At 41.2% G+C, this 12731-nt stretch overlaps 1 protein-coding gene across 1 annotated transcript in view; it reads left to right on the plus strand.

Annotated features, from left to right (window-relative positions):
* LOC115144032 (1-phosphatidylinositol 4,5-bisphosphate phosphodiesterase epsilon-1-like) overlaps window positions 1–12731 on the plus strand; it is a 91272-nt gene that overhangs the window by 9258 nt on the left and 69283 nt on the right. Inside the window, 1 exon segment of the mRNA XM_029684649.2 lies at window positions 1077–1734. Within this exon segment, the coding sequence (XP_029540509.2) occupies window positions 1255–1734 (480 nt within the window). The 5' untranslated portion in view covers window positions 1077–1254.

Consider the following 12731-nt stretch of genomic DNA (forward strand, 5'->3'; position numbering starts at 1 on the left):
TTAAAAAAAAAAAAAAAATTGCAATTCGTTCCAGTCATTGGCAGCAGAGAACTGGAAGGAAAGGCTGCCAAAGGAGGAGTTGGCTTTGGGGGTGACCAGTGATTCTTGAAGAATTATAACCTTTACATGCTTCATGAGCTTAGTTTAACTGAAACCCCATCAGGACCCCAAATATATTCTACTCAATGACCAGTGGATTTAGGCCTAAACTTGTTTTACTCCAATGCTTTGTAACATAGTATAAATAAACTCTGCATAGCCTCAAAAGGCTTTGTTGTTTAGGTTTGCCCCTTTTAATAAAGAGATTTAAACTAACACAGGCTCCGATCACTTGGCACTTGTTTTCTGTCATTGTGATTACAGCTGATTACAGCTTTTCATTAAAGGGCACAGAGAGTCGGGCAGTCAACTGAATTCCATTGTATTGAGAATTGCTGCAACTTCCAAACTAATAGATTCTTCCATTGGTCTAAGTTCTATTAATTTTTGGATGCATTTGCTGTTTGTTTTGGTTGCGTTTCAGATTATTTTGTGCCCAATAATAGAAAAGAATATTAAATCATTTCGGCGATTGACATTTAGACAATTTGGCGCACTAAAAGTTAGTGCGGAAGCCTAAGCTTCAGGGCCTAATGCTAGATAGCCTAAAAATAATGAAAGGAAAATCTAAATGTAGCTTATAGATTGCACAAAAATGATGCCACCCACCTGTCTTCATCCATACAATATTTCATTACCCTAAACCAGCCTGCCCGTGGTTGTAAACAAGGGGACTGGTTATGAGTCAACCTGTGCTTCAGTAGTGGACGTTGTCCAGGTTGGAGACAGACAAAAGACTTCAGAACCCCCTCCCCCTCCCCACCTGTCCATTGGTGTTAATGCGAAACACAAATTACAAAACCCAAATAGTGTATGCAGAGACAACAGAACTAGGTTGTTATAACTGACATTCGAACAGCATGATGATAGTCTCTACAAAGATCAAGTATCAAAGGAACTTGGCTTATGTTACAGTATGTGATTGTGTCTGTTCTGGTGCTAATCTGTGTTTCCCTTTTGTCTTCTGCTTTTCTCAGATCCAGAAAGCAGACATGGCTGTTGGACTCGGGAGGAGCGAGCCAAAGCGTCAGTGACTGCCTTGTCACACACCCCACTCCGAAGAAGGGATATGCATGCTCTCAACACCGGACAGATCTCTCAGGAAATTCTTAATTTTGCCAAGGGTCACCTGTTCTCCGGTCATTGAGCGTCACTATGGCATCTGAGGACATAGCAGCTGCTGTGGGTCGTGGGACAGTGCTGGAGTCTGCCGTGTCAGCCGAGACCAGAAATGACTTCATCACTTCAGACTACAGCATGTCTTGGAGTCCAAGCAAAGCACGCCCACCTTCTCACCAGCCAGAAGTTAGCAACCAGGGCAGCAGAGGCTGCTGCTCACCCCTCCCTCTGTCTCTGAAGTTATCTTATGACACCGGGCAGGGGATGTTTTTGGAAGCAGGATGCAAATGCTGGGATTACTCCAACCCTAAACATGCAAGTGCCTTAGACCAGTTCAGCGCCACGTCTCTGGGGGAGCGGAGGATGGGAGGGTTGGGTTTTAGGGCCTGGAAGGCTGGTTGCAGAAGGACCTGGCACCCCATCGTATCAGTTAGAGGGCACGGCGCGGAAACTCTGGCCATCAGCCTGCGGGTTTGCAGGGGGCTGCTCGGCTACTCCGGAGTCAGACTCTCGGAGGTAAGCACGTTTGTTCTTCACCCTCAGGCTACAGGTTTCATGTAAGAACCCTCTTATCAGAGCTCTGTGCAGCTGCAGCGGCTTTCTGTTATGAAAGTGTCGGTTTAGGTCCCACACACACAAAATCTACTCCATCAGATTGTAACACTATCTTGAAACATTATGCAAATATTTCTGTTGTGTGCAGTATTTTGCTCATTATTAGGCATCAGCAATTCAATCCCTCCCAACAAGAACAACAAATCATTGGTTCACAGAAAAAAAAACAATGTTTTTAGTTGTTTTTCTTCTCTGATTGAAATGTTCCATCTATTATACTCTGCAGGAAGAGTAAGCGGAACCACAGTCACACTGTCGTTTTGTCCGCAGTCCGCAGCGGAAAAATTATTTAGGGCCAGTTAGTTCAGATCCCAATATTACTGAGCCTGAGCTACCATTCTATTGAAGTTATAGCCATGGAAATCTGTAATATCCACAGAGCGGGAGAGGCCCGGTTCCGTGTTAAGGTTAATTTCCTATGGAACACGTGCTACATGTGGTGTGAGGACTTTTTGCGACGCTGAGAGGACCTGTCACCGAGCGTTTAGATGAATAGGGCCGAAGAAAGTGCAGTTATCTGACTTCCAACCTTCCTTGTCAAATAAACCACTGCCGTGGACGTTTAACGGACACCACTGTGTGTACATGCACTAAATACGACAACGGAGTGAACATCTGAGAGAGTCTGTGGTAACCAACCCGGCCACTGCAGTGGTTAGAAATGCAGGGTTGTTATGGGTCATTTGTGGTGCAATATGGGCTGCATTTATCTAAGGCTCGCATCTTTGCAAATAGGGAGGCCATTGAAAAGGGTAATCATCACAGCACCTGTCAACTCGATCTGCGCTATTCCTATGGTGTTACTATAGGAACAAAACAGAATGCTCACTGAATCCTGTGCTTTTCTCTGCCTAACCCCCCTGGAGTTTTTAACTATACAATAATTTAAGTGGAGTTTCATGCGAGAAATTCCAAGGTATCCTGTGTTTATTTCCACAGCAAATTAAGTGAGCCAAGACACACAGGATTATATGGTGAAGGGATCTTAGCGGGGCAACACTGGAGTAGTAAACTCAGAGTGCGGAAAGGGGCAATTCACAATAACGGAATTACGCTGAGATGTACAGTACCAGTCAAAGTTGGGACACACCTACTCATTCCAGGGTTTTTCTTTATTTGTACTATTTCCTACAGTATAGAATAATAGTGAAGACATCAAAACTATGAAATAACACATATGGAATCATGTAGTAACCCTAAAAGTGTTAAATCAAAATATATTTTATATTCAAGATTATTCAAAGTAACCTTGATGACAGCTTGGCACACTCTTGGCATTCTCTCAACCAGCTTCATGAGGTAGTCACCTGGAATGCATTTCAATTAACAGGTGTGCCTTAAGTTCATTTTGTTGAATTTCTTTCCTCAATGTGTTTGAGCCAATCAGTTGTGTTACAAGGTAGGGGTGGTATACAGAAGATATCCCTATTTGGTAAAAGACCAAGTCCATATTATGGAAAGAACTAGAGGTTGACCGATTATGATTTTTCAACGCCGATTCCAATTTATTGGAGGACCAAAAAAGCCGATACCGATTAATCGGACATATACATTTTTTTATATACAGTTGAAGTCATAAGTTTACATACACTTAGGTTGGAGTCATTAAAACTAGTTTTTCAACCACCCCAAAAATGTCTTGTTAACAAACTTTAGGCCCCTGGGCAGGTGAGGTTACACGTTGTCTGCCGTTGTGAGGCCGGTTGGACGTACTGCCATATTCTGTAAAACGACGTTGGAGGCGGCATATTGAGAAATTAGCATTAATTTCTCTCATTTCTCAGCTTTGGTGGACATTCCTGCATTAAACATGCCAATTGCATGCCCCTCAACTTGAGAAATCTGTGGCATTGTGTTCTGTGACAACTGCACAGTGGCCTTTTATTGTCCCCAGAACAAGGTGCACCTGTGTAATGATCATGCTGTTAACTTCTTGGCGCACCCATCCCGTTAGCGGGATCATTTTTGTCAACATCTGCTGAATTGCAGAGCGCCAATTCAAATTAAATTACTAAAAATATTTATTTTCATGAAATCACAAGTGCAATATAGCAAAACACAGCTTAGCTTGTTGTTAATCCACCTGGCGTGTCAGATTTAAAAAAAAGCTTTACAGCAAAAGCTATCCAAGCGTTTATGTTAGAACATCTCTCTCAGCAGTCAACATTACAAACAGCTAGCAGCAAAGTAGATTGGTCAGAAAAGCAATAAAATGAATCGCTTACCTTTGATCTTCAGATGTTTGCACTCACGAGACTTCCAGTTACACAATAAATGTTCCTTTTGTTCTATAAAGATTTATTTTTATATCCAAAATACCTCCATTTGGTTGGCACGTTTTGTTCAGAAATCCACAGGCTTGAGCGGTCACGATGGGGCAGAAGAAAATTCCAAATAGTATCCGTAAAGTTCGTAGAAACATGTCAAATGTTTTTTTTAGAATCCAATCCTCAGGTTGTTTTTACAATAAATAATTAATAATATTCCAACTGGACCGTAGCTTTTTCAATAGGAGAGAGAGAGAAAATGTCTGCTCCAATCTGTTGCGCATGCAAAACTCTGCTGGCACCCAGCCATCCACTGACACGATGTGATCCTTCTCGCTAATTTTTCAGAATAAACGCCTGAAACTATGTCTAAAGACTGTTCACACCATGTGGAAGCCATAGAGAAAGGAATCTGGTTGATATCCCTTTAAATGGAGGGAAGGCAAGCAATGGAACAGGGAGATTTGTTTCTCTTAGGTACTTCATTGTTGGATTTTCCTCAGGTTTTTGCCTGCAATTTCAATTATGTTATACTCACAGACAATATTTGGACAGTTTTGGAAACTTTAGAGTTTTCTATCCTAATCTGACAATTATATGCATATTCTAGCTTCTGGGCCTGAGAAATAGGCAGTTTAATTTGGGTAAATCATCCAAACATCAAAATACTGCCCCTTACACTCAACAGGTTAAATCAGCTTCTTGATATGTCACACCTGTCAGGTGGATGGATTATTTTGGCAATGGAGAAATGTTCATTAACCCGGATGTAAACGCAGGGGTGCACAAAATTTGAGAAGCTTTTTGTGCTCATGGAAAACTTTTGATCTTTAATTTCATAAAACATGGGAACAACACTTTACATGTTGCATTTATATTTTTGTTCAGTATAGATGGCACACAGCTGTTATAGTATGTGAATAAAAGGATCGGCTTTGCAGTTTTACCTTGTATTGAGTGGGATATCCGACAGGATCTGACTAATATAGCGACGACGTTATTGAAATCTGAACTTTGAAATGACGCGTTAACTATACACACAATTCTCATTATTTGGGGTCTTTTTCAGTCTTGGCTCGGCTGAGCGCCCCTTAACTACAGGAACTCAGTCTGCTGTTTGATTCACAAAAACAACAGTCCTGACTAACATTTACATTACATTTAAGTCATTTAGCAGACGCTCTTATCCAGAGCGACTTACAAATTGGTGCATTCACCTTATGACATCCAGTGGAGCAGCCACTTTACAATAGTGCATCTAAATCTTTTAAGGGGGGTGAGAAGGATTACTTTATCCTATCCTAGGTATTCCTTAAAGAGGTGGGGTTTCAGGTGTCTCCGGAAGGTGGTGATTGACTCCGCTGTCCTGGCGTCGTGAGGGAGTTTGTTCCACCATTGGGGGGCCAGAGCAGCGAACAGTTTTGACTGGGCTGCGCGGGAACTGTACTTCCTCAGTGGTAGGGAGGCGAGCAGGCCAGAGGTGGATGAACGCAGTGCCCTTGTTTGGGTGTAGGGCCTGATCAGAGCCTGGAGGTACTGAGGTGCCGTTCCCCTCACAGCTCCGTAGGCAAGCACCATGGTCTTGTAGTGGATGCGAGCTTCAACTAACCTTCATGGCCGTATCACTTCCTGTCTGTTGGGTGTCAGGAGAGCAGAATTACAGGATTCGCTGATAAGGACACTCACTAGCACACCACTGTCACTTGCGAGAGAGAGAGACTCTATGGCCTTACTCATGAGAAAAGTATGAAGAAACAGGGATAGGAGTCAGTAGTATCGGCGCTGATCAGTTGTAGCTGGCAGTTGCTAGCTAGTAGCTTCCTGCTTCCATGAACCTAATCCTTGAATACAAAATCTTAGGGGCTCTGCTGTTTGACAAACTTTGATTAGGAGAAGTGTAATGGATACCAGGAAATTAGAAAGATATGTGCGCGGGCACACACACAAAGTCCAATAGGACTCCTCTGTAATTAGCTTTCAAGGTCTGGGACCATCACTAGGCCACTGAATAGCTGATTTGTAGAGGCAGGTGGTAGAGCCATTCTCTACCTGCTCCATAGCAGTATGTTGTGCTATTCCAGTGGAATGTGACGAGGCGGCGTGCTTTTTTTCCCAGTTGGGTGATGCAGAGATTAGGGGAGTGTAACACTTCAGTTTGACCAGATGCTCTCCTACACAAAAAAAGGGTGAGTAGTAAACACATCACTATTTGAGGAATCTCCTGTTGCTCTAGGATGGCCTGGGGCTTTGTTTTGAGGAAGGACCTTCAGCTAGCCTATCCGTAAGATAAATATCCACTGCATATTTATTTCCTTATTTATTGATTGAGTCAATGAGTCCCTGCAGTGTAACTGTTTTTAAAAGGATTTTGATGGAACTGTGATCATGCAATCCTCATTCTGCCAGTCACTATGTTTAGGAAATATCCTAAATATGCAAGATAAATGATCATAGATGCCCCATGATGTATTGTACTTGTGTGAGTACAGGACTGATGTGGGACCCCCCCATCTAGTCTACCGTGAGGTCCAGAAAGAACATCCCTATTGTCATGTCCTGTGGAGAGCTTTGGTGTGTGTGTGTGCTCCACTTTGAGAGTAAACAAACCTTGTTAGAGGCTGGAGGAATATGGTTTATTAAACTACTCCCTAAGGGTGTGTATCCTCCACCCTTGGTCGGTGTTTTCTTTAGTCATTACATACCTCATGAACTGGAGCCTCGCAGTTCCTCGTCACTCACATGTTACCAAAATGACAGTACATTATTTACCATTAATTTCTACTGGGCAGAACATCATCAAACACAGCCAAAACAAATGTATCCAACAAGTTTGTAGAGTCACAATCTTGATGTAGTCATTGTGTGCTAGGAAAATTGGACCAAATACTAAACTTTTGACTAAATGTAATTTTGTAAGTGAATTTGTCTAAATACTTATGACCCCTTCAAATGGGGGAACTAGATGCATAAAGTGCTTTAATTTCCAAATGGCAAAACAGATACAGCGGTCTTCAGAACATATTCACAACCCTTAACATTTTCCACATTTTGTTGTGTTAAAATTGATCAAATTGAGATTTTGGCCCTGGCCTACACACAATACCCCATAATGTCAAAGCGGAATTATGTTTTTAGAAATGTTTCTGAATTAGTAAAATTTTAAGCTGATATGTCTTGAGTCAGTAAGTACTCAACCCCTTTTGTTATGGAAAGCCTAAATAAGTTGAGTAAAAATAATGCTTAACAAGTTGCAATGTGTTTTAATTTGATTTTTGAATGACGACCTCTTTACCCCACACATAGTTACTTGTAAGGTCCCTCAGTCCAGCAGTGAATTTCAAACACCAGGCACCTATTGGTATATGGTAAAAAAGCAGACATTGAATTTCCCTTTGAGCATGGTGAAGTTATTAATTATACTTTGGATGGTGTATCAATACACCCAGTCACTACAAAGATACAGGCTTCTTTCCTAACTCTGTTACCAGAGAGGAAGGAAACCGCTCAGGGATTTCACCATGAGGCCAATAAAACAGTTAAGGAGTTGAATGGTTGATGGGTAAAATAATGGATCAACAACTGTTGACTCCACAATACTAACCTAATTTACAGAGTGAAAAGGAAACCTGTACAAAATAAAAAAAATATTCCAAAACATGCATCCTGTTTACAACAGAGTACTGTAGTACTGCAAAAATATGGCAAAGCTCATTAACTTTGGCAGCGATTTAAAGGTGATTCTAACATGTATAAACTCCAAGGGGTTGAATACTTATCTAATCAAGACATGAGTTATTTTTCATGTTAACAAATATAATTATTGTTCCACTTTGACAGAATACTTTGTGTAGATCGTTGTCAAACAAGGACAGCTCCATTTTAAACCCACTTTGTAACACTACAAAATGTTGAGAAAGTCCAAGGGTGTGAATATTCTCTGAAAGCACTGCAACAATCTCCCTCTAGTACAATATGTTGGCTTTTTACTAGAGCGATTTTACAAGTCATTTGATTTAGTAAATAGAATTTAGTACCTCATTGAATGGATGGTTGTTTACAAGAGCACAGGCTGTGGAAACTGAGTTCTCGTAAGCCAGCAGCATGGCTGCTATTGGGTGCCATCTAGTGACCACAGGCAGTATTTTTGGACGACTTCTCAAGTTTTGCTGGCATTTGAAAGCTTAGATTGTGAAAGAACTGGCCCCAAGGCAGATTTCTTGGTCAGATTTCATGTCCTTCCTTTTACTTGGACAAATGTGTTTTGTGTGTATGAACGGTGAACACTGTTAGGGTGAGGCTGTATACTGGAGGTATTGCCTCAGCTTGATATTCCTTATGCTTTATCAGTTTTATCAGCAGATTTTAGGCTCCTTTATTCAGCATTGTGATCTAGCCTGTTAGTGTACTTTCACCACATGGTGGCAGTACTTATGTAATCTGAACCAGAACCTCGGCTCCTCAATCGCTCCATGGAAACTAAAGGAATAATCTCCCCTCCTAAAATGATTACGTGAATAATCTATATCGTCACCATGTCAAGGGAATCGTGTTCAACGTATCGAAGGGCATTGTACCTAATTTAATTACAGTAGTGCATTTAATTTGACAAAGTATTGATCAAAGGCATTGATGTGTAAGGAAGTCCTTTGTTCATGGGATCACGTAGGTGCTTACAAAGCATGGAATGGGTGAGTTTTCCCACTTGAATTAAGTGGATGGACTAAGGGTCTGTGTTTAGGTAAATATCTTCACCTCCTGACACACAGCTACTGATGATAGAGGTTGCAAGACAAAAACACAAGTGAAAAACATGAAAATATGTTCATTTGGGGTCAGGGTTAGTATAGGCTTTTGAATTCTGAATATATAATTTGAACAGAAAAGCTGAAACGTGATGGCTTATGGTGGATATTGTGTGACGTTCTGTGTTGCAGTGTGAACAAAGTGTCAAAGCGTTTCAACCGAAAGAAAGCTGACATTGTTTTAAGGGTATTTTCTAAAGGTTTCTCATGCCAAATGTGGGCATAGCCGGTTAATGACCAGGATCAAGTGGTCTGACGTCCCAGGGTGGCATGTTCCATCAGCTTCCCACAGTCTCAGGGGACATTAGTGGGCAGCCATATTGCATGGGTGGAGAGATGATTGGCCCACACACTTATTATCAGAGACTTGCTTTAATTAGACATACCAAGTAGGTTACTAAATAAACATATAGTGTTAACTTTGTGCCTTGAAGCCCCCCCCCACTCACCAGATAGCATATGAACGCACCGTGGTGAAAATGTTTATAATTACAGGAAATGAGCTGTAAAACGGCAATATTGTGAATTTTTACATGTATATAATAGCCTGAGATTTAGCTATAAAACTGCAAATCTTTCTCTGCTTCATGGAAATACGTGTAGAATTGCAGGAAATTTGCTTTTCAACGGCAGCATTTTGTCTTTGCTCCATTTGCAAAATGTGTAAAATTGTAGGGTGTTAACTGTCACGTAAAATGTGCAGTCCGCCCACTGCAAGTGCTTATCCCTGTGATTTTCAGGAAGGTGTGTCTCCAACATCAGTGTTATCTAACAGCTTGTTCTGTTACAGGGAAAATGAGTGTCATTTTTAAGCTTGTTCAGATCCTATGGCTACCTCATATGTCTCTGTGTGCAGTAAGGGAAAAGGGGATACCTAGTCAGTTGTACAACTGAATGCCTTCAACTGAAATGTGTCTTCTGCATTTAACTCAACCCTCTCTGAATTAGAGAGGTGCGGGGGGCTTCCTTAATCGACATCCACGTCTTCGTCTGTATCACAACTAAAGTAGCCAAAAGAAATCTTAAAATATGGCACATTAGTTCGCTTTACAATGGGTGTTGAGTCTAACTGGCATACATACGCAGCATGTTTGGGGAAGATAATTTTCACCATTTAAAAATGCACCTTTTTTATAATAAAAGCATTATATGCATTAATTGATTTTTGTGTTCCATTAGAAAACACCATACTCAAAAGTGACCAATCTTGCTTATAGCCTACTATCGTGTGCTCATTGCTGCGCTTATAATGTGAAGAAATATACTTAGGCTATCAACATTTTAAGCTAAACGTTCTGTTGTGTCAGCCTCAGTGTATTTTTATGCTAGTGGTTGTAATAATTTGGAATCTATCGCATCACACAACTGTCCCAGACTATGTTTGGAATATTTATTTCTCGCACATAATAGAATAGGTGATTTATTTATTTTTCCTATGGGGGATAATAGATTGACATAGGCTCGTGCTTTTGCTGTTCGTTTAGGCCGACTCTTGTTGGCTGACGAATGGTAAATGTGAACAGTTCTTCCAATATGCTCCTCGGAATTGAATAAGGATGCGCATAGTTGTCCCCGACGTGTCGGTCTTCACTTGTAGCCTGTGAGAAAGACCTGCTCACATGACGGAACCATGTGAGTGAGTGGTGCTTCGGCACACAGCGGGGAGAAGGGAATTATAACGGCCACTGGCCACAAAATGCATGATTTTATTCGGGGGATTATGGCCACACAAAGGGGATGCAGCCGGGAAATTGTAAGTGAGAGACTAAAGTGTGTACAGCCTGCGCAAAAAAAACAAAGCAGAGCTCATGCCTTTAATGTTAACTAGCTAACGTTGCCCATGAATGGAAGTTAAGCTAGCAAGCAAGCATTTTAGTCAAGTAGTCTAGGACAACAAAAAAACAATTGTGTACTGTATGACCGAGTGATACTGTTTCATCAACATGAAAGAGAGGATGGCATTGGTGTTTCTCTACAAGTAGGGTGAGCCAACATGTTTTTCTATTTGCATGAACACTCGCACACGCAATATGCTTTGGATTTCGCTGGACAGTGATTGCTATCTGGTTTTGTGATACATCAAAGGTGTGGTTGAATTTATTATGCCACTGTCTTGGCCTATATATCACGGTCGCAAGGCATGTAAATTAACAGGTTATAGAGCAAGCAATGCAGTTATCACAACCCAGATTGTAATATGGCTTAAAACAAAATTGGGGTTGGGGGGTGATTGGCTTCCCCAGTGATTTTACCCACGCACCGCTACTGACTGTCAGCAACGGATGTGTCTGAAATAGGTGAATTCACTCATTTGAAGGGGTGTCCACATACTTTTGGGTGTATGTAGTGTATGTGGCAGATATATTCGTGACATTTAAAGTGTAATAACAGGTACATTGCTCATTAGAAGATGGGTGACTAGGCCTCCCGAGTGGTGCAGTGGTATAAGACACTGCATCGTAGTGCTTGAGGTGTCACTACTGACCCAGGTTCGTTCCCAGACTGTTACAACCGGCCGTGACCGGGAGTCCCGTAGGGCTTCACACAATTGGTCCAGCATCGTCTGGGTTAGGGGAGGGTTTTGCCGTGGGGGCTGTACTTGGCTCATTGCACTCTAGCGACTCCTTGTGGCGAGCGGGCACCTGCAGGCTGACCGTGGTTGTCAGTTGAACAGTGTTTCCTTCAACACATTGGTGCAGCTTGCTTCCGGGTTACAGCTGTTTGAAAAGACCACCTGAAATGTATGCCTGTTAAGGTGGGATGGAGTTTTGGCCAGCCTGGTTAACTAGTTATTAGACCAATAAGAAATTGTTCCAAACTTCTCTGCCAATACCGGATAGTTTTCACTCAGACCACTCCGACAGTCCTAGCAAATATTTGGAGGAGCATTTGCTCTTTGCTAAGAAGCTATTTTTGATTCTGTTATATTTGAATTGAAAACAATAACTTAATTGTTAGACAAATGATTTGATATTGAGAAACGGCTGCATTGGACCTGTAAGTCGCCTCGCTCACGCACTCTCACAACATGCACACACACGCCAATTAAGCCTGAACGTGTTCAAACGTGTACAGTTTTTGGTAGGAGCAGTGGTGTAAAGTACTTAACCCCAAAAAATACTTAAGTAAAGAATAATGTATCTTTATTTATATTTTTGACTACTTTTACTCCACTACATTCCTAAAGAAAATAATGTACTTTTTTTTTTTTTTTTACTGCATACATTTTCCCTGACACTCAGAAGTAGTCGTTACATTTTGAATGCTTAGCAGGACATACAATTGTTAAATTCACACACTTATCAAGATGGCATCCCTGGTCATCCCTACTGCCTCTGATCTGGCGGATTCACTAAACACAAATGCTTTGTTTGTGAATTATGTCTAAGTGTTGGAGTGTGTCCCTGGCTATCCATAAAAAAAGCAAAAAAATAGAAGAACATTGTGCTGTCTGGTTTGCCTAATATAAGGATTTTTAAAATGTATTATTCATAGTTTTGATACTTAAGTATATTTTAGCAATTACATTTCCTTTTGATACTTTATTTAAAACCAAATACATTTAGACTTTTACTCAAGTAGTATTTTACTGGGTGACTTCCACTTTTACTTGAGTCATTTTCTTTACTCAAGTATGACAATAGGGTATTTTTTCCATCACTGGGTAGGGGAGGCTTCGTAAACAGCTACTTGTGAAATTCAACGGGGGATTATGATCTGTCCTAGAGGATCAGAGCAGTGCAAGTTTTTTTTTTTAATGTTAATAGTTTCCAGGAGACTAAACGGTACATTCTTCTGGATCTTTCCCTGAGCCTTTTACATAGCCTAA

This window comes from Oncorhynchus nerka, linkage group LG16 (assembly GCF_034236695.1).
Source record: "Oncorhynchus nerka isolate Pitt River linkage group LG16, Oner_Uvic_2.0, whole genome shotgun sequence".
Taxonomy (NCBI): domain Eukaryota; kingdom Metazoa; phylum Chordata; class Actinopteri; order Salmoniformes; family Salmonidae; genus Oncorhynchus; species Oncorhynchus nerka.